The sequence below is a fragment of the Ambystoma mexicanum genome, chromosome 11 (assembly GCF_040938575.1).
Source record: "Ambystoma mexicanum isolate Mex_15411 chromosome 11, UKY_AmexF1_1, whole genome shotgun sequence".
In the NCBI taxonomy this organism is placed as follows: Eukaryota; Metazoa; Chordata; class Amphibia; order Caudata; family Ambystomatidae; genus Ambystoma; species Ambystoma mexicanum.
Window position 1 is genome coordinate 380,800,206 of NC_090934.1, and position 20,846 is coordinate 380,821,051.

Genomic DNA, 20,846 nt, shown 5'->3' on the forward strand with positions numbered 1-20,846 from the left:
CAATGGCAAGAAGCTGCCTCGAGAAAGGGCAGTCCCTCCACCGGGCGGTTTCCCTGTAACATTGCAGGCCGGCAAACTGGGGCAACTCACACAGGGAGCGCGGCTCGCCTGTAATGTTGCCGACAGAAGGGGAAACCTTGCGCAAGAAACTGGGGCGACAAGCCTCAAAAGCTACACTGCGTCAGGAAGGAGCAGCTGGAAAAACCAACACTAGGCAGAGAAGGGGTGAAATCAACAAACACAATCTTACCTAGCCAGAGAAATCCCCAAACCATACCTCTGTCCTGAAAATGCAAAACTGGGACAGACAGCCCTTTTTCCCCTTACATCAGGGGTGTGAACTTCCTAGACCACCAACCAATCACAGGTGGATTGTGGATTTAAAGGGACAAGCATTGACTGTTTTGGTGTGGGTGTGTGTGTGTGTGTATAGAGCGATACAGAAGACTTTACAATGCAGTTAATTGCAACTTGGAGAAAAGTATAATAAACCCATCTCTACATTTATATCCTTGGTCTCCGACTTGTTAGTGTCAACAAGGTTAACGGGTATATTTAGAATACAATAGTTAATTCAATGTTAGTAGGCCCTATTGGTCCCAATATACACTTATTCAGTTTAGACACAATTAGGCCAGTCTTGAAACAAGTCTATTTTGCAACCTGTATAACAAGAATGGATTCAGTTACACAACAATGTTACTTTTTAGACCACAGTTCAGAGGGCGTGACATAACTTGAATACTTTCTTAGACTATTCATGGATAAGACAAGTAAGAACCTAGTGAAACTATTTTAGAAGTGCCTAGAAGCAATTCAGTGAAAACACAACCCAACAGATGAGTAATTTGCCATATACTCTTCTAATCACACACGGAGTGACTTCAGTCAGGCAAGTAAGAGTACTTATTTGAATTAATTCAACAACCTAACGGTTAAAGAGCAGCAGCTATTCAAGGTCAGTAAGTAACCTATTATGATTTAAACTTCTTATCCTATTTCTAATATAGGAATAGATAGTTCAACCAAGGATACTTTTCAGAAGTGTAATATATAGAGTTGTAAGGCAAGTAGGAACTTTATGATTATTGTAAAAGTGGCCTAAAGCAGTCCAGGGAAAGCATATCCCAATGAAACACTAAGAAGGACACAATGTATTTCAAGGTAAGTAAGGAACCTCATACTTTTAGGAGGGGCTACAAGCAACTCAAGTACAAGTATTACCAAACAAAACTGTTTTTTAAAATGCATTAATGCAGATCAGGGAAAACAAAATACAATAGCACACATTTAGAAAAGTGGGTAAATCCTATTGGAAGGCTTTTACGCTCATTTACTTTAGAAAGGAGAACACACTACCAACTATCACTTTTTAGAAGTGTGAAGCACAATTCAAAGCTAGTAATAACTTTAAACTTTTTAAAGTAGCAACAAGCAACTTAAAGATAAGTTTTAACTTTTAGACACTTTGTAACTTATTCTATTGTAGAGATACAGTTACTACAGCATCTCATTTATAAGTAAGGCTTCAGGTTTTATATTCATTTTTCTGCCATTTCAGTCTGTATTTATCCATATTTATATTTGGGCCTTTGTTCTGTATGTATCCACATTTATTCTTTGCCATATAAAACGATAATTTGCAAACCAGTATTTTTCTACATTTAATCTAATAAAAAAATACATTTCTAAAGCACACATGCAGCCATATATCAAAGAAAGGCTAGCTAATTTTTATTCCATAACAAGCAGTTGCTCCTGTGACTTCTGCTGCCTTATGATGTATGCTGTCAGCAATTTAAAGAACTTTAGCTATTTTTACATAATTACACTCTCATGCCAATCTGCAATGTGATTGGCCTGGATGTACGAGTGACATCATAGATTACTGGACAAAAAGACCCGTTTTCCGTCTTTTTCCATTTTTATAAATAAACACAGGCAGAAAGCAGATTGATTCTCGTCTGTGTGTACAAATCAGTAAAAATGGAAAACTGGAAGCCTTATTTACAAGTACTTTTACAGTTGTTACAATTTCAAGACATCAAAGTCCTTCCCTAATCTATAGCATGAGTTTTCTCAGAGGCAGAAGCGGGACCTTTGTGGTCTAGGAGCCAGCTGAAGGCAGTACAGGACAGGATAGGATAGGGTTCAGGTACAGGGAAGGCAGCGTTCCAGAGGATATATTTTTCAATAAGTAAGGATTAGCTTCAGAGTTAGTTAAAAGTGTACAAGGACTTCATAGAATGCTGCCTATATGTGTTCCAGCATTAGGCCTGGGTGAATGGTATGGGCAAACTCCCAACCACACTAATCACCAACTCAGCCTCACATTATTCACACAAGACCAAGTATTACCAAGCCCACACAGTACCAAGCAGAAAACAAGAGCTTCTGGGTAGATGCCTTCAGGATCAGCAGCACAGGATCCGGTCCTTGGGTTCTTGGTCTGGAGACTGAAGACAAGGACACTGAAGGAAAACTGGCGGCAGTCATCGACGGGGAGGCTTCCAACAAAGGATTCCTTGCAGCTTCTTACGGCTCTGTGGATTTGGCTCCCCTTTACAGTTACCTGATGAACAAAAATCGCTGGTCAGATTCTCTACACCCTCTCGGTCCTGCACTCTGGTGAAGGGACTACAGGGATTCGATATGTGTGTCTGGAGGTGCAGCAGGAGTCGCCCCAAAGTTTGAGACAAAAATCAGACTTCGGAAGACGTTGCCCTGCACTCAGGCTTGAGGTCCCTGGTATTGGCGTTTTGCAGCCCAGCAAGGTCACAGCATGTCGAAGGATGGCTATTTTGCAGGTCTTCTTGAGACTAGCGGATCTCACCAGCCTCTGGGTAGATGCCGTCGCATTAGGGACCCCCAGTTCGCTTGGAGGGAAGGGTTGCATCAGGCTATCAGGTTGATGGAAATCGTTACAGCCGTCTTTTCTTCATCTTCCTCTTCCTCTTCCTCTTCGGATTTGGTTCCAGTGGCCGACTTGCCACCAGCTTCCACGATCAAATTATTTTATCAGGAACAACAGCACAACTTCTGCAAAATCTCCCTGCAGTTTACAGAAAGGGGCTGCCTGGCTGTCCAATCGCGACAGCCAGATCCCCAGTAGAAACTGGTTCCTTTCAGGCAAGGTAAAAGAAAGGGCTGCAGAGTTTTGGACTCCTCCCTCGCTTCCTGCCTTCTCAGACACTGCAGCCTCAGCGGGGAAGATAAAGGATTCCCGCCAAAGATAAAACATCAACCGAGGTGTTTCCCACCCAGAATGGCAGAAGACCACCTACAAAACAAACAACAAGCAAATGAAATGAAAGAAGGATCCCACCATTCTAGCAGAATGTTGGCCCTCCTGTACATTACCGTGGCTGATTTGACAGCCTGTGAGTAATAAGGACGAAAAGTCATAAAAGTAAACTTGCAATTGTAACGTAAATGTTACCAAGGGGATACATTGCACCTCCCCAGCTCTCCACATAAGGTGGGCTGTGCTGGCTCACTATATAAAATGTAAAGGGGATATAAATCCCACTTAGCCCCTTGGGAAACGTAGTTCTTTAACCCTTGGGAACAGTAGTTCACCCAAGTACATTAAAGAGGAATTACAAAGGGAAGCTCAAAGGGGCAGCCCAGCCTAAGCCCAAGAGTTATAAGAAACTATAATCGCACACTGTGGAGAGACATAAAAAGGCCACCCATCAAAAAATAATAAATAAAAAATAAAAGAAAGAAAAAAGAGTAAAAGACTAGGTGAGAGGGGGGAAAAAGATTCCCACTCACTTAGGGATAAGGAAAAAGAATGACGAAGTTCAAGCTAATGTTTTAGGGTTGACAGAGGTTTGGAAGATTATTCCCATTTATGAAAATCTTAACTAACACAATGCAAGATGCTATTTGTGAGAAATATGCCAAGCACTGAAGTTGTTGCTGGCACTGACTGTGGGTGGACCTAGGGACTGGGAGGCATTAGAGGCTGACCATGTACTGGAAAGTAAGACAAAAATTAACTTGGACAGTGCACACGAGTGACAGGGATGGGATGAATGTGATTCCTTCAAAAATATTTCACCGAATCCATTTAACCGATAAACGAAATCTACTTTTTAATTTGTCTACTTTTTTAAATGGGGGGTGGGGGGGTGACGACCCGCAGCCTCAACCTCACTCCTCCCTACCCTAACTTATACCCCAACTCCGCACCCCACCTATTATGCATTACACATACTATTCCCCCTACCGTTTTCTGTGAAATGGATTTGGTGAAGTCTCATTAGGTGAAATAGTATTTGAAGAAATCTACGGTAAAGACAGAGATGCTCAGAGCTAGAAAGGGAGGGACATGTAGTTATGACTGTTTTTGCACCTTGTATAATGGCTGGTGGTGGTGATGATGATGATGCAGTGCAGTGCATGAATGGCTTTAGATGAGTTAGGACAAATTAGTTGTCTTGTTTTGATGATGTTTCTTTATTGTATTGCTTCCTTATTGAGTATGTATATATCAGAATAGCTTTATTGACGTGTGCATTATGTAGAATTAGTGCAAAGCTTCAGACAACGATTATATTGGTTCATAGATAGATGAAAAAAATAAAGAAATCAGGCCTTTTACCAACTACGATACTGCATTTCCTTTTGGTTTCTTTGAGGCACATTGAATGCAATGAGACTGGCCTGCAGCAGAACACCTGTGCGAAGCGAGGTCGCCGAGTTGTGGAATGTGTGATGCCTTAGGCTGATGCTTGGGCAAGTTCATGAGCTCCTCCTGAAAGTATACAGCTGACACTACACTGCTGGATCTAAATCAAGGCCAGAGGCTGCCTCGTCGATATAACAGTGCAATTCGTAACTGCAAGCTATACTCGTTCCTTTTCTCCAGAATGGACCCGTTTGATATTATACAAGCGATTTTATGGGTGGAGAATGGATTTAGCCACTCTGTCTGTATATAATGGTAGGTCAGGCCTCGGGGTGGGGTGGTGTGGGGTAGCGCAGTAAGCAGCCCTCCCATGCACCGATGTGTTTTATATTACAGACCATTTCTCTCTACTTCTGGTCTTCTGTGAGTTCATGAAGTGTTGTGGGGGAGCAGGACGAGCCTGTAACAGACGTAAAAAGAAAGGGTGAGTGGGGAAAAGATTCCCACTCACTCAGGAACATGGACAAATAATCAGCAAGTCCAGCAAAAAGTTCTAGGGATCTAACAGGTGAAGAAGATTTAGCATAGAAATTAAAATATTCCCTTACAGTTTTTGAAACGGTCCTGACATTCTATAGGGAACTGAAGCCCCCAGCTGCACTCCTCTGGCCTTTTGCTCATTTTGCTATGGGGAAATCGAACAGTCCCTCAGACTATCAGTACTCTGAAACTTTTCTTACTTTTGTACAGTGCACACAGCATCTTACAATGCAGTGCGGATACTTTTGTATCAACATAGTCTTTTGGTTATTTTTATATGTCCCTAAAGACAAGCGGGTGGCAGCAAATCTATCTTTACAGTTTTTGCATTATTTCTAGTGCGCACATTCTCGTTTATCGCGTATGGCTACTGAACATGGCTAGTGCCTTGCCACGTCACAAGATTCTGTTTGGCCACCTTTGTGCCTTGCCAGGTCAGGCAATCCCATATAAAGTCATGCACTTGCCTGGCGCGCGGGGGGGGGGGGGGGGGGGCCCGGGTGTGTGTGTGTGTGTGCGTGCGTGCGGTAAGGTGGCGGAACTGGCTGGTCCAAATCCACATCCATGGTGTCAGTCTAGGTGTGTAGCAGGAGTGGAATCCGCAGTGGTCCCTGATTGAACCACCGATAGCTGTTTAAATGATGCAGATCCTTACCATCAGTGAGTTTGGACTTGCTTCCAGGCAATGTCTGGGATAAGAAGAGGACTCCTGCAGCCACTTCTTCAGATCAGTGATGGAGCCAAGTATCCTATGTAGAAGAGCAGACGACTAAAGATCTGTGGAAGACTCGCAAAGAGGTCCTGCATCACTTTATAAGTTTGACCTGATGAATACCTTCTGGACTACCTAATCTGCTAAGGCCCTGAGCAGTGCTTCAACCCTTGGAGTGGTAGGACCAACCAGTCTCGATGCGTTCCCCAGATCCAGCTGCCCAAGTCCTTGGGAAATGTCCCTGGACCACCCATTGGACTGACCAGTTCTACATTGGGATACCTTGCTACAACTGATGCTGTTCTGCACTTAAGTACCTGCCAGCTTGTGGTGCAAGTCACCTTCCTGTAAAATTTCAGCCTCTGAGCTTCAAGGCCTCCTCCTCTGGAAGGTTTTCGTCAACCCTGACTGGAAGGCCACTGTCGTCACCAGTGTGCAGTGGCCGTCGTTGGAACTCGCCTGCCCCCGCCTGGTAAGTGTCCGGAAGAGGTCTGCATCAGTGTCTGCTGCATTTTGTCCTCACCAAGGATTGCACTCTGCTCCTGGAACAGAAAGGAAGAATCCATGCACCCGCCGCTCCTGGACACCTCACTGGAACCAAAAGTGGAAAAACTAACCTCCAGCAAACCACCTCCGTCCCCCAGGCGACTTATCTACTCATCTGTGAAAATAAAGTCAGGGGGTAAGTAATCACAATGCATTCATCTCCCACTGTTCTCCTTAGAATAAACCTTAGAATACAATTTGGTTATTCCTTTCCATTGCTTTTTGATCATTGCGTATAAAAGTAGCTGTACCTGAAAGATAGGAACATAATTTTACTTACCAGTAACTTTGTTGAATACCACTCTGGAACATTTCACAAATACAAGAACTCTTCCTACATCAACTTTCCTACGAGGAGGGTTTGTGACTTTTGGCACATGGCCCCACTCATCATAGTGATTGGACTTATAAAGTTAGGGTATCATTCCTGTGACTTGATTCCATTCTATTGCATCACTACTTACCTCTTCTTGTTGAATGTTATTGAATGCATTCCTAAGAACATGAAGGTGACTTAGGGAGATTTATAATTGTTATGCTTCATCCACTCTCCTAGTGAGTTGCAGCAGGCGTCCTATTCAAGTTCTTCTTCGGTTCCTTCGTCCAGTGGTCGACTGCACTTTTTGCTGGACTTCTGGACCTTTAACTTTAAATCCTGAATGAGTGGAGCCTTTTCCCACTCTTTCATTCTTGAGGGCTCTGTCTTTTGGAACTCTCTTCTTTGTTTTGTATTCTACCTATACTATGGAGTCTGTCAGCCGCATGGCTCTTAAAGGCATCTGTATGTTAATATTGCAGCACACCGCTGCTTATGGGCAGTGTTGCTGGGGACTCTCAGGGTCCTCAGATTATTTTTCTATATCCTCAAGCAAGTAAATACTCTTCTTAAGAATAGAGAGATACTTCGAATCTCTCCCAAAATGTTATAGTAACCTTAGATGGAGTGCTAAAGGTATACATAGTATCCCCCTTCTCTCTGCTCCAGTGACCTTTTAGTCACATAGACAATCTCCTAGTTATGGGTGGTGGCAGTGGACCTGCTCTACCAACTATTGTGTAATGTGTGTACCACAGGCTATGTCCATAGCCTTGGTAGAGCACAGTAGGGGCACCCAAGTACCAACTTGTGACCTCCCTTCTTTTTTCTCTATTACTAGCATGGTTGTACTTTGTTAGCATTTCGTCTAGCATTCTGGGAGGGGAACGTCAGTTTGTGCGTTTTGCCTTTGGCGGGAACCCTTGGACTGTAGGAAGCGAAAAAGATTGACTGGGCGATCCGTTTCCTTTGTTGGTGCTGCAGAAAAGGCACCAAAACCGCAGAGTGAACCAAGAAATTGCTGAAAGGAGTGCCCAGGGCCTTCCATCGAGACTACCGATGAGATCTTGTCCATTGGCCTGCCTTCATTCATCAGGCCAAGGAATCCAGAGGTCGGGTCCAGAGCTGCAACATCGCAGAGCATCCAGTTCAAACATTTTCTTCAAACTAAAGGTTCTAATGGGGGGGGGGGGGGGGTTTGGGGAGACAAAGGTATTGCTTACCTTGTTCGAGAAAGTGGCACCACAGCGTTGGGAGTGCATGTAGAGGTGTCCAGGGCAACCTTCTCTTACCTCGGACTCAAGCCGCTGCTTGTGTCCTTTTAGGAAGTCCTTTACCAGTGTCTCCAACGTTGGTTAAGTCTTCTTCTATCTTCTTTCCTAGAGACTAGAAAGTATACACAAGAACATTTGACTTCTGCTGCTTTTCAAGACTTTAAGCCTTTCCAAACTGCCTTTTAGTTAGGGTTGCGTTTTGGACTTTAAAAGACTTGCTGTGCAGTGAAACCGCCTCTAGAAACTGAAGCGCTGCTAGGATAACACTAGCCAACTGGTTTCCTTCCTAAAAATCACTATCTTATATGTGTATGCTGGCTTCATGCAATTACTGCATTTCTTTGTGGGTGCGCGTTATTACCAATAGTATGGTAGACCTAACAAAACTCCTGTAACACTTGTGCATGTTCAGCAACTACCGACTAAGAAGTAGCCTTATGAAAGTATTGTAAAGTATACCTGTGTGTGTTGGTTTATTGTGCTAAGTATTTAACAGTGACTCTTGTGTAAATATAATACATCTATATTTTAATATACATTTACGTGCAAGTGTTTCTTTGATGTGCATTACTAACTGGGTTCAGTATGCTTACCTACAGCTGACATCTTCCTCTCAAAATAAGCCTGACTGCTCTGCCACTCTACCAAGGTTTCTGAGTAGTACAGACTGATACGAAGTTGTGGATCTACAAATCACTGGGCAAGCTTACTAACGTCTTACCTCCAAGTGGGACTTCAGGAAAACTCCCCCAACAATTTCGGGAGCAGGATCAGGCGCAAGCCCATTTGCAAGGATGACATCTACTAGTTTTACCAAACCGTCCTCAATGTACCGTTACTCTTTATGTATGTTGTTGCATAGGGAAGAGAGAGCTTTTATAATTATTAGTTGGCTACAGTTTCTTCAATGGTTGAAGTTGACAATATTGAACTAAAAAGTTTCCGGAGCATGGGAAGAGACGTATACACTCTCTGCTATTTGTTCTAAGTTAGGGGTGCAAGAGAGATTAAGGGGGTTAGAAGCGCCAACATTATTTTCAGATGGCTTTATTAAAGTTAGTTCTTGATTCACTGGACCCATGGATACTCTGCAAATCAAGGCACATATTTAAACGTGAGTAGTTCTCAATGGGAGGAAAAAGGGATACAGCTGCCTGTATCAATGCAAAATCTTCCCTTTTGCAGGAGCAATATCGAGTGCTCGGTTGGCATGGCTTAAGAAACGCCACAATTTTACCATGATCCTTTACATTGTTAACATATTTAAGTTGCTAATTAGCCACTTTTCTAGAAGCAACATTATGCAATTTTACTTTGCACTTTCCGCCAGGACCTTGGTTAAATTTGTCACTAGTCACCCTCTGGCAGAGCTACAGAGTTGATATCTCCTACAATTAATCATCCTGGTAGTAGACAAAATTGGACAGACTCTGCCTCACAGCCAAATTGTCTAATCGGCACTTGCGTGCTATACATGCTCCAGGAAGTTATATGTTATGTTACTCTAGCACTCTATATATCATAGGTATGCCTTCAAAGCACTGGTAGGTTGAACGCCCTCAGTGTTGAGCAACGTTTGTATGCAGTACCCTCTGGGAACACTACAAACAACTGACTACAGGTATAGGAAACCCAACCTTTGGTATAAGCCTGGCATAAGCCTGTACTACACAGTTTTGGTAGCGTGTTGAGCAGCCAGGCTTATCTCAAGAGGTGTCAATGTGAGCTGTAGTGGAGTTGCACAGAGATTTACAGTTACAAGTAGAAGAGGGGTCAATGTCAGCTGTAGTGGAGTTGCACAGAGATTTACAGTTACAAGTAGAAGAGGGGTCAATGTGAGCTGTAGTGGAGTTACACAAATATCTACAGTTACAAGTATTAAAATAAACTCTTACACTCAAGGTTTCTTGGATAAGCAATTATTAATTTATCAGTTAGAATTATACTTCTTCAAAAGGGAGCAATATAATAGTAGGGATCAATATAATATTAACACAAATACACTTCATGAAATATACACTCCTAATGTCTCTAAATCAGTAGATACCCTTTTGGGATGGCCCACGGACACTACCTACACCCTCAGGTGACTTCAAATGCTAGGGTGCTGGGGACAGTAATATATCACTGCTGCAATTAGAATACGATATTGTGAAGTCAAAAGGAAAAGGTTATTTAAGACATACAAGAGACCACAAATATTCTTAAGCAGGCAAAGACTTTTGGATCCCCCCAGGAAGAGTCATTTAATACAATAGGCTAAGCCAAAGTCAATGGGCATAAGTCTTCTATAGGATGCAGCACTTCTGGTAGGCAAGTCTTTGCACAAGGTCCTAGGAGTCTTTGAAGAAAAGAAGAATAAAATGTAGGGCCACGAGCTGATTAGACTTGTGAGTAGTAGAAACTCCACAGCAAGAGGTAAGTTCTCTTAGACTTTGTACAGTACCTTTAAAATGGAAGTAAAGATGCAGAAGATGACTCCTGTTCAGCTCTCACTGTTCCTGGGCCTCAGTCGTGGGGACAAGAGGAAGGATGTCGGGGGGACTCCTGCACTGGGATGGTCAAAACTTGCAATCGGCAAACCACTTTCAGTGGCAGTTCAGTGTTTCAGCTCCTCGCGTCTACCGCAAATAGCAACACTGCAGTTCCTGGCTGTAGAGATGGACTTTCCTTGCTTCTGGGGCCCCGCACTCTGTTGAGGGGGCACAGGCTCAGTCAAGTCCTGCTTCCTCAGAGTCCGGAGGATCTTCCTGAAGCTCTAGGCCAGCTTAAAAACAAAGCACACAATCTGGTCTTCTGCCTGGCTATATGGTTTCCAGCAGCAACTCTGGAAATTCAACCAGCTCCAAAATGGGCGACTTACTTTGGAGTAGATTGGTCCCACCAACTCAAAGGGAGAAGTCGTCCTTGCAGGGGCTTCTCTGTCAATATGAATTCGGAGTTTCAGCACAGCAGCAGGGCTTCACTGGGTAAACCAACGGTCCAGGAGTTGCAGCAGGCGTCCTATTCAAGTTCTTCTTCGGTTCCTTCGTCCAGTGGTCGACTGCCTTCCAAGCCAAAAGCAGGTCCAACACCTTCGACTGAACATCCTGGCGGAAATGTGTGGCCATCAGCCAGCCTCGCCGAAGGCAAACGCTGTTGCCCATCTGGCGGAATCCCGTGTCAGCAATGTCCGTGACCACTGCAATGGCGTGGTCGGAAGCCACCTCACCTTCTTGTAGGATCTCCAACGCCTCAGCCAGCTTGTCGTTGGGAAGGAAGTCCAGGAGGGAGGGGCCATCTTGAACCAAATTTCCCTGTCGCAACGCGCCACAATGGCGAGGGCGTTGGCGGCCTTGATGGTAGTCGCCGCCGATGAGATCACTCTTCGCCCCATGGCATCCAACTTCTTCCCCTCACCGTCCGGGGGGGAGGCCTCCGACGAGGATGAGCTTGAAGACTTCTTCTTGGCTGCCACTGAATCAACAGTTTGGAGACAGCTGGGACCGTAAACACTTGGGCGCAGAGTCCGGCACTCTGTACTACTTCTCATAGCGATCCCTCTTCGCCGGAGCCGAAGAAGGTTTCTTCATGAGGGACAAACCCTCATCCCAAATGTCATACAATAACAGGATCGAAAGTATGGTCTTCCTCTTCGCCTCCCGGCGCTGGTAAAGGTAACCCTCTTTCTTCTTTTCCTCCGGGACAAGCTTGAACAGCTCCAAGGCCCTCGAGACCATGGCATGGAACGAGCTAATCTAGTTGGGCGGTGAGGATCTGGCCGGCGGAGACAGGAGATCATCCAGGCCGCCGTCGTCGTCCGTCCCCGTCGTCACTGTGTCCGGTTCCGTGTCATCCCTCAGTGGGGGAGAGGGAGGCGAGGGATGACAGGGCAGAGGGGGGGTGAACTCTCCTCCTCTTGGGTGGTGGTTCCTCCGATGGCCTCGGCACCGCGGGCAGGACTGCCGGTGCAAGAGGCAGCCTCGTTCGGATTTCTGAGCACAGAGTATGCAGGGCCGCCAGAATGTCCACCGAGATATCCCCAGGTGGCTGCTGTGGTGGAGGCAACAGAGGCCCGGCCGTTTGCAGCTTAGGCTGATACGTTGTATCATCACCGCCCTGTTGCTCCTCGTCGGTCTCCTAGTCGTCATCTTCGTCGTCGCTCTCGACGCATCTCCCCTCCTGGAGGACCAGGAGGCTGCTGAGCTCTTCCTCTGAAGAAATGTCCGTGCCCTGGAGGACTACCATGCCCCCCCTTCTCTGCGACCAGGGGAGACGGTTTTGGTGAAATGATGGGCATCACCCTCTGGTCCGATGGTTCAATGGGCTGGAAAGAGGACTCCCTCCTGGCAGGCAGGGATACCCTCATCTTTGGGGCCGTGTCCCGCAAATCAGCCACAGCGACCTTTGCGAGGGACGCTGCCACTTCTTCGATGGAAGTGTGGGCCTTTGTCTGATTCACCTGGGTCTTCACGGTCTTGACCGCATCCGCAGGCTACTCCTTAGGGGGGAGGATCGTGACCCCGCTCCCCCTTGGCCTTCTCAGTCAGTCCGGCTTGGGTCTTCTCCAAAAGCTTACTAGGATGGTCCGACTTCCTCTTCTTTGAAGAACTTGAGCGCTGGCTTGTGGACCAAGGTGCTGGATACGGGATGGTCCATCGTCCGAAAAGACGTTCTGTAGGTTGCAGCCGGGGTAAACCTTGGAGAGGCGCCGAGTCCTTCGCCTCTGCCATATCCACGCGGTGTAGGCCTCGAAGAAGCTTCTGGAATCCTCCAAGAAGAAACTCAACGAAAATCCACCCTTGAGGAGCACTGAAGAATCTGTAAACGGGTCCCCATTGACGGAAAAAATAGAGTAAAAACGGTTTATAGTGATTGCATCAAAAACAAAAGGGTCAACAAACCAAACCATCTAATACAAAGCATCTAATGCCAAAGCATCAACAGGCTAGCTTTTACATGTAAAAGTGCCTTTCCATCGAAACCAGTCCATCGAAAATATAAATTGACTGGTTTCAATGGAAATGCACTTTTACATGTAAAAGCTAGCATTTCAATGCTTTTGCTGTAACTTTAAAACGTTACATGGAACTGTTCAGTGCTGAAATATCAGCACTGGCCAGATCCTTGAAACGTTTTAATTTTTGTTTGTATATTGGGGGCCAACCCCCCCCCCTCTAAAACCTGCACCCCCCAACCCAAACCCTAATGTAACCCTTAATCTAATCCTAGCCCCAACCCTAATGTAACCCTTAATCTAACCCTGGCCCTAACCCCCAACCCTAATGTAACCCTTAATCTAACCCCAACCAACCCTAGTGTAACCCTTCAGCTACCCCCAGCCCTAACCCTAACGTAACCCTTAAACTAACCCTAGCCCCAACCCTAACCTAACCTCCAACCCTAACCCCCTAACCCTAATCTAACCCCTAATCTTAAAATTACATTTCGATGGATCCATCAAATGTTATGCTACAGAATGGTATTTCGATGGATAAAATTTGATGGTTTGGTGTTAGATGGTTTGCCATTCGATGGAATGGCCAGATACCGAGTAAAACTATAGCACGAGGATTCCCAACACTTGAACGTGCAGTAAAAATCTGATGATAGCTGCCAGAGGAGGGGCTTAGGTAGAAGACAGTCATTGGATGGGGGCAGTGTGACCCAGAGACCGGTGATTGGTTGTTAGGAGAAAGACAGTTCAGAAGGGAAACAGATTTTTTCTTTTCCGAGGATTCCCAGCCCGACGACGAGGAATATTCACGAGCATGTAAATCCATGCGTACCCCATGCTGGAGAATAGGTTATGTGTCAAGCAGTCTATTGAATGAAACAAAGGCAGTTCAACAACTACCACATAGCGCAGTGGATATGACACTCCCTCATAAGGGGTACAGCTCGAGGTCTAATCCCGGCAGAAGAGTGGGAAATTAAAAAAATACATTAAAACAAAATGGATTGCATTGCGGAGTAGCGGGAGTACCAGCAGAGTCCCAGCTCGATAGACTTTTTGGAGACTGCCGTGACTGGACCCAGCTGTCCCCGGCCCACTTAAATCCCTGCTCAGAGCCCTTCATTCTGTGGGCACAATCACTGCCCCGTGTGGGGTCAAACGAGCTTGCTGGCTCTCCATGGATTTCTTGGCACAGGGCACTAAATCGAAGCAGGGAAACACTCCTGTGGCATGGCAAGACGTAAACACCACCAAGATGGCTAGAGGAATGATCTGCACGACGCATCCATCTTAACATAGTGCAACCATTAAAGCCATCCAGCTCCTTCTGTGGTTGGCCAAGGCTGACCCATAGACAACAGACGGTATATATTCAAGAAAAGCCTGAAAGCACAAGCCCCCCACCCCTGCCCCATGTACGCACATTAAGGATAACCAGAGCTCAGACTGACCTTTGCGATAGTTGTGTCTGTAGATATGGAATGCATACAGCAGCTCATAGTAATTGTGCGTCATGAGGTCCGCTGCTCGAGCTCTGACTTCAATTATTCCAACCACCTGAGACAAGAAACCAATCAGATTCAGACCTTTCACACTAAAGGTTTCTGGGATTGAGCCAGATCCCACTAGAACCCTCATTACCTCATTATGTAGGTTCAGAAAAGGAAACTCCACAAGATCCTGCAATTGTGAGCGCTCACACAGAACCACCACCAACTGCCGCAAGCAATCCAGCTGCCTAGAAATACAAATAAAGTACATTAATTCATAAAGGGTAAAGGTATTCAGTCAATGGAACACCCCATCAAACCCCTCTAACACACAAACAAAGGACAGTGCAAACCAGACGTCCATAAACACAAGGACACAAAAATAAGTGCCTCTTTAATGTGAGAGCCATTCCTGCTGCTTAGATGGATTTCCAAAAATCAATACTGCTGTTGGATTTTGAGAGTCCCAACTATTATGGTGTACAGTGAGACAATGAGGACTAGCCAACCCCAATCAAGGTAAGGTAACAGTACGGCAAGGCTTAGTCTCTGGAGTGCTGTGAGAGTGGTCTAGGGTTACAATGAGTCCACACCGAACACCACCAATAATTCAAGTTAGACAGAGAAGTACAAAAATATACAATTATTTATAAGGCCTTTAAAATACACATTAAGCAAGTAAAACCTCTAGTCAAATATTGTCACACACTACTATACAACATATATACACATTCACTATTATGAGTAGTTTAGAAAGCATATACTTCAATAACGAATGAAACAAAGGCAAGTACTTATAAACATGAATTCAGTAAAGACGCTTAGGGGACCTATTTTGTTGCCATTTTAACACTTCATGATTCGAACCCTAATATGGCTTGCAGTCCTGTGCATCATCAGTTCCTAAATTATAATTTTCAGGTAGGTAGAGATTGGACGATGTCGGTGGTTATGATACAAAAGTCAAAAAGCTAAGTAAAGGTCAGATAAGTAAATTGGCTAATTCCCAGTCACTAGGACAATCCTAGGAAGGGATTCTTGAATAGGCCTTCACCGACCAAAGTCAGGAAAGTAGTTTAGGGACAGAGTTTACACCTATGGAGAACAGGGGAGGAAGGAACAGTTCTGTTAGCTTACCCCCTGACTGATTTCTCCAGTGACCACTGCTGAGGTTCCAGAATACATTGAGAACACAGTCTTTTGGGTATGCAATGATTATAATGAAAAAAATCAAAAAGAAAGCAATAAGAACAAAAAATAACCGAAAAATAAATATGTTGGGGCAAGGGGTTAAAAAGTGCAGGTGGTGGTTCATGGTGATAAAAGCATGGGGAAACTGGGGGTTTGGTGGGGAAGCCCCCTCGCCCCCCCCAAATAAAAGAAAACAAATGTGTTCTTTTTTTATTCACCATTTAATGCGTTTTTCTTTTTTTATTCGTTATCACATGTCTTTTGTGCTTGGTCTGGAATGTCCAGGGGTCACACATGCGGAGGTCACTCTCAGACTCAGGGTTTAGTTTTGCTTGGTTGCAGTGCCTAGGAATCAGTTTCGGACACCTTCCAGCAGAACATCAAACAAAGAAAAGAAAAACATCTGCGGAGCAGGACACTTCTAGGGTGCGAAGAAGACTGATCGCAATGGGAGTCACCCCGTCAGGCGGCAACAGGCATTCATTGTTAGGGAGGATTCTCTGTGCAGGCTAATTTCCCAAACCTAGTGAGTCCCCCAGCAGCTTTGCTGGATTTTTGGGGTTTAATTTTTTCTCCTGCTAAGAGTGAGACTCTTTCTCCCACTCTTAGGCATGATTTGAAAATGTCCTTTGACTTTGTAATGTGTTTTATGGGCTATGGGGTCTTTTACTCCATAGGGCTTCATGTGTTTTTGGTAAGTGTGTTACACAGCACCCTCAGTGCAGTAACACAGGGGTGTCATAGTGGCCCCCAAACATAGACTCCATACCCTGTGACTGACTACTGTATCCCAGGGCACGTAAAGTCAACATTGACTTTACTAGTCTTAAATTGTGAACAGAACCAGTACAAACCATCTATTTTTTTTTTATTGTGCAATAGCCAACATTTGACTTAACACATTTAGAGCAATACAAAATATAAAATTTAAAATTTTAAATAACATTCTTGTCCAAAATCCATTAAGGACCCTCCATAGTAAGATTGGCCAGAATGACACTAGTTACTAGGATCTTAATTCCTGTGTAAGCGAACTGAATCACTGATTAAATTAAATTTCTCTTAGAGCTCTAACAAGTTCCATAGAGAGCAGATTCATGGCAGGAGGATAATCGCCCCCAGAACGCATCAGAATCAAGCCAGGATGGGTGATGGACAAACCTGCTAAATCTTCTGACCCTCATATTCCAAGTACCCTGGCAGCTAGATAGTAGATGCTTTAGCGACTGAGAGACCATGATTGAACACTTATCACGGTATGGATCAATTTTCTCTTATCTCTAGAGGCAAAAATCTCTTGATTAGGAAGTAGATTTAAACGAAATCTAAGAAGAGATGATTCAAAACTCAGGTCAGGGGTTATTTTTAGATAAGTGGGAGCCACAGAGAGGGGCTTATCGACCAAAGAAAACAAAGCAGATCTTTTTGTCCTCTTCATGCTGTCAATCGTATCAATCCAGTCTCTTTGTTTCATCTTTCGTTTTACTCTTTCTGGATTTTGGAGCAATAGGGTCGAATCACAATCCACACTCTCTAAGATTTCCAAGCATCTTTGCTTGAACTTAGTCAAGAATAGATTTTTTCCCTGATTTAATTAATCTGTAATTTCCTCAAAAAGTGAGTTTTTAGGAGCATCTAAAACCGATATATATAGAGTTGGCCACTTCCATTGAAGCCATGATCTAAGGGAAAGTAAACCCAATTCGTAACGGAGAGAGACTATTGGAACGCAGTCCAGGAGCCCCAGAGTACGTTTCCATAATCTAGCTTCCCAAGGATCCCATTTGAGGTCCATTGCTAGGATGTTATAGTCAAGACCAAACAAAAGAATCGGGATAACTTTCCCTAAATAGAATTTCAGAAAGGGGAGAATAGAGAATTTGCAAAACTGAGATTTGATTTTTCTCATTTGTGCTCCCAATTTTACAACTTTCATTTCCAACAAGCGCATCAAGTTACCTTTCATTGGAAAGGAGCTAACTGATGCTCCCAAGTACGTTAACTCTGAAACTACCTCAACTGGAAGTTGATCCAAGGTCCAGACATACTGTTTAATTATCTTTTTCGGATGTTTAAATCTTGGACTTAAGTGGATTAATGGTAAGGTTATTATTTCGGGACATAGTTTTCTAAGGCAAGCAAAAGACGCTGGAGTCCTACTTGGGAATGATCAAGAACTACAACATCATCCGCATATGCCAACCAATTAATTTTTGTTTTACCTAGTAGCGGAGATATTAAACCTATTCCCTTCATTGCCTCAGCCAAATCTGCCATAAACAAAATAAACAAAAGGGGCACCAGCAAAAAGCCTTGACTGACCCCTCTCTTTACACCAATCGGATTTGTCAAAAGGCCTGTTCTACCCAATCTCACCTGCATAGAGTTATTGTGATATAATTCTCTCAATATTGACAGGAGAGAAGAGGGCAAACCCCATTAGTCTAATTTTTTCCAAAGAAGTTCCCCGTCTATCATATCAAAGGCTTGGGAAAGATCTAACCAAGCACCAAAAAGAAGTGGGCCCCCTCCTTGGACAGACAGGGAGATCAAAGTACTCAGAACCAGCCCATTTAAAGAGGTAGATAAACCCTTCCTGAAACCAGATTGTTGTCTTGGGATAACACCCATTTTTTTGCCTATGATTCCAATTCCCCCAAGATGAGCCCTGTGAAGATTTTACTGTCTGCATCTAAAAGGGAAATTGGACGATAATTGCTAGCAATCTATCCCCCTTTTTATAGATTGGTATAACTAGGGAATATTTCCATGAGTCGGGGAAGCTCTTCTGAAAAATTATATTATCGAAGAGTTTATTTAGGATCTCAGCCCATAGGGAGGGGTCTTTTTTAAGGATTGAATTACTCAATCCATTTGGACCCTCCCGCTCTGGAGGTTGATGATTTCCTTATTAGCATTTCCAGATCCATGGTTGTAAAGTCTAAGGACCACTTAATCAATGTATTCCTCTCCCCAGTTATGGCGTTAGGTGAGTCATAAAGACTGGTAAAGTGCTCAGACCAAACTTGTTCTTGAATAATGGCATCCATTGTGTGGTTCCTATTTACCTCCCCTCCCCCTACCATTGACCAAAAGTGTCTTGAATTTCCCCTCGAGAGAGCAGATAACATTATTTCTCCATCTTGTTGCCATATAAAGGTACCTATGAGCCCTGTACCAATTTCTATAGTTGTTCCTAAGAATTCTCATTCCCACCTTAAGTTGAACCAAATCTATACAGGAACTCTTTAGCTTCGTTCTTTGCTATCTGAGCTCCTCCTTTTTTACAATTTCAACATTATGAGTATGCTTGTGAATTCTATGAAATGTCTGGACATTAGAATTGACAGGAGCTAATTTAGAAAGAAAGAGAAAAGTCATCCGGATTACAGAAATTTGTCAGTTATTGATCTGAAGATGGCGTAACCCAGCCACGCAGTTCAGAGTTTAGATCGCCCCCCCCCCTTATGAAACCTCCTAACAACATTTCCTACTCTATTCGTTGTAAGGGCCTGCTCACAAAATAATACTTCCCGAGCCCCTTCAAACAGTAAATGTGCTCTCAAAATGTGGTGATCGTCTATATTCCCTTCCCCCACTTGAAAGCTTGAGCAAGACTCAAAAATACATTGCGAGGCAAAGAGATAGTCAATGGTCGAGAAAACAGAACCTCGCTTCCAAGATGGGGCACTAGGAATGTCCCCCCCCTTACATTTCCATTAAACATTTCAAGGCCCCATTTACACATAGTCTGTCCAAATTTTCCCATTAGCGGTATTCCGACGGATTTTTCCTGAAATAGGATCAGTTGTGGAGGGACACAGAATTGAAATCACCGGCAATAAGATCATCGGCAGGATATTGCTGCAAACAATCTACTAACGCGTTTGAGAGATTAAGTAGAAAATCTGGGAGAGGGATAGCACTGGGGTTCCAGTAAACACTTATAACAAGCCAAGTATTCCCCTTGATAATCCCTCTCCTCTTTACTCTTACCACCAGAATGCCATCTCTATTGTTCCATACAATCTTTGAATTCTCAAAAATCTCATTGCTATATGCCACAAGCAGACCCCCTATGGGCCTACCCCCTTCTGAGCCTCGAGCTAGTTGCTGAAAGATCGAGAAGCCATCCAGCCCAACTACACCAGTTAACCAAGTCTTTTGAAATAATATTAGTTCAGCTGATTTGAATATTTGCGATTTCCTTGGTTCCTGGGAAAAAAGATGCATATCCTCTGGTATTCCATGACAGTACGTTAATTTGAGCCTCCCCTAGAGTCTCTGCTGGGGAACACCCATTTTACGAAATACCTCAGATTATTTCAGTGACCATTTCCCACATATTTGAATAATTAGAGAACATTCTTTATTGTTAGTTTCCATCTTCTGTTTTTGGGTGTTTAGAGGACCTTGACTCGGCTTTATTACAGTTGGACATATCTGGGAGATCATAAGTCCTCTCTGGTCCCAAGCCATTGAGTCACCCAAGATCAAATCAGTAGCCAGTCTTGATTTCAGGGTAACCTCTGCGGTATTTGTGTCAGGTCCAAAGGGAATGCTCACCACATCAATGTCTGCTGTAGTAAAATATTTGAGGGCTGGAATTATCTTCATTTCCCACAGGATTGTAGATCGGTTCAACGGGACTGTATTTTGGGAGCTAGGAGAGTTTCTTGAGAGAAAGACTATTATCTTTTAGTTTCATGTCAGTGTGAGAGAGGCTCTGTGAGTCTCTCCTCTTCTTACTAAAGTCATAAGTGTCTTCCCTGGAAATACTTCCATTGTCCCTTTCTGAATTCACCGCTCCCTGATCCTCAACATGGGATATTTCAGTGTTTTTATTCAATGGTCCTCCGTCCTCAGGATTTACAATTGCCCCTGTGATTTCCACTTCTCCTCCAGTGTTCATGCCCCGATCCCCCACTAGGTTTACGGAGGGACAAGTTTTTTTTTTTTGGAAAAAAGTAAAAACGGAGCAATTTTTAGCACCGGCTCAATGAACTTAGTTTTACGTTTTGCCAGAAGGAATATTGGAACAATTTTTCTGGGCGGTTCAATTTTATCCGTTTGGATCCCCACCGTTAATTTTTCCACAGTTACATTTTTATCCACCTAGTCTTTAGTGTCTTGGCTCTCTGATGTAGTCTTCAACTTTTTTCCTTGACCCTTTGTGGGGAAACTTTCCTTCTGGTTGATTTCGTC

At 44.0% G+C, this 20,846-nt stretch overlaps 1 protein-coding gene across 1 annotated transcript in view; it reads right to left on the reverse strand.

Annotated features, from left to right (window-relative positions):
- The window catches only part of NUP160 (nucleoporin 160), a 1,937,143-nt gene that overhangs the window by 622,397 nt on the left and 1,293,900 nt on the right, over nt 1-20,846 (reverse strand). The window contains exons 26-27 of the mRNA XM_069623088.1: nt 14,602-14,698; nt 14,412-14,517 (exon numbers count right to left, since the gene is read on the reverse strand). Of these exons, the coding sequence (XP_069479189.1) occupies nt 14,412-14,517; nt 14,602-14,698 (203 nt within the window). The remainder of the gene's footprint in view (nt 1-14,411; nt 14,518-14,601; nt 14,699-20,846) is intronic.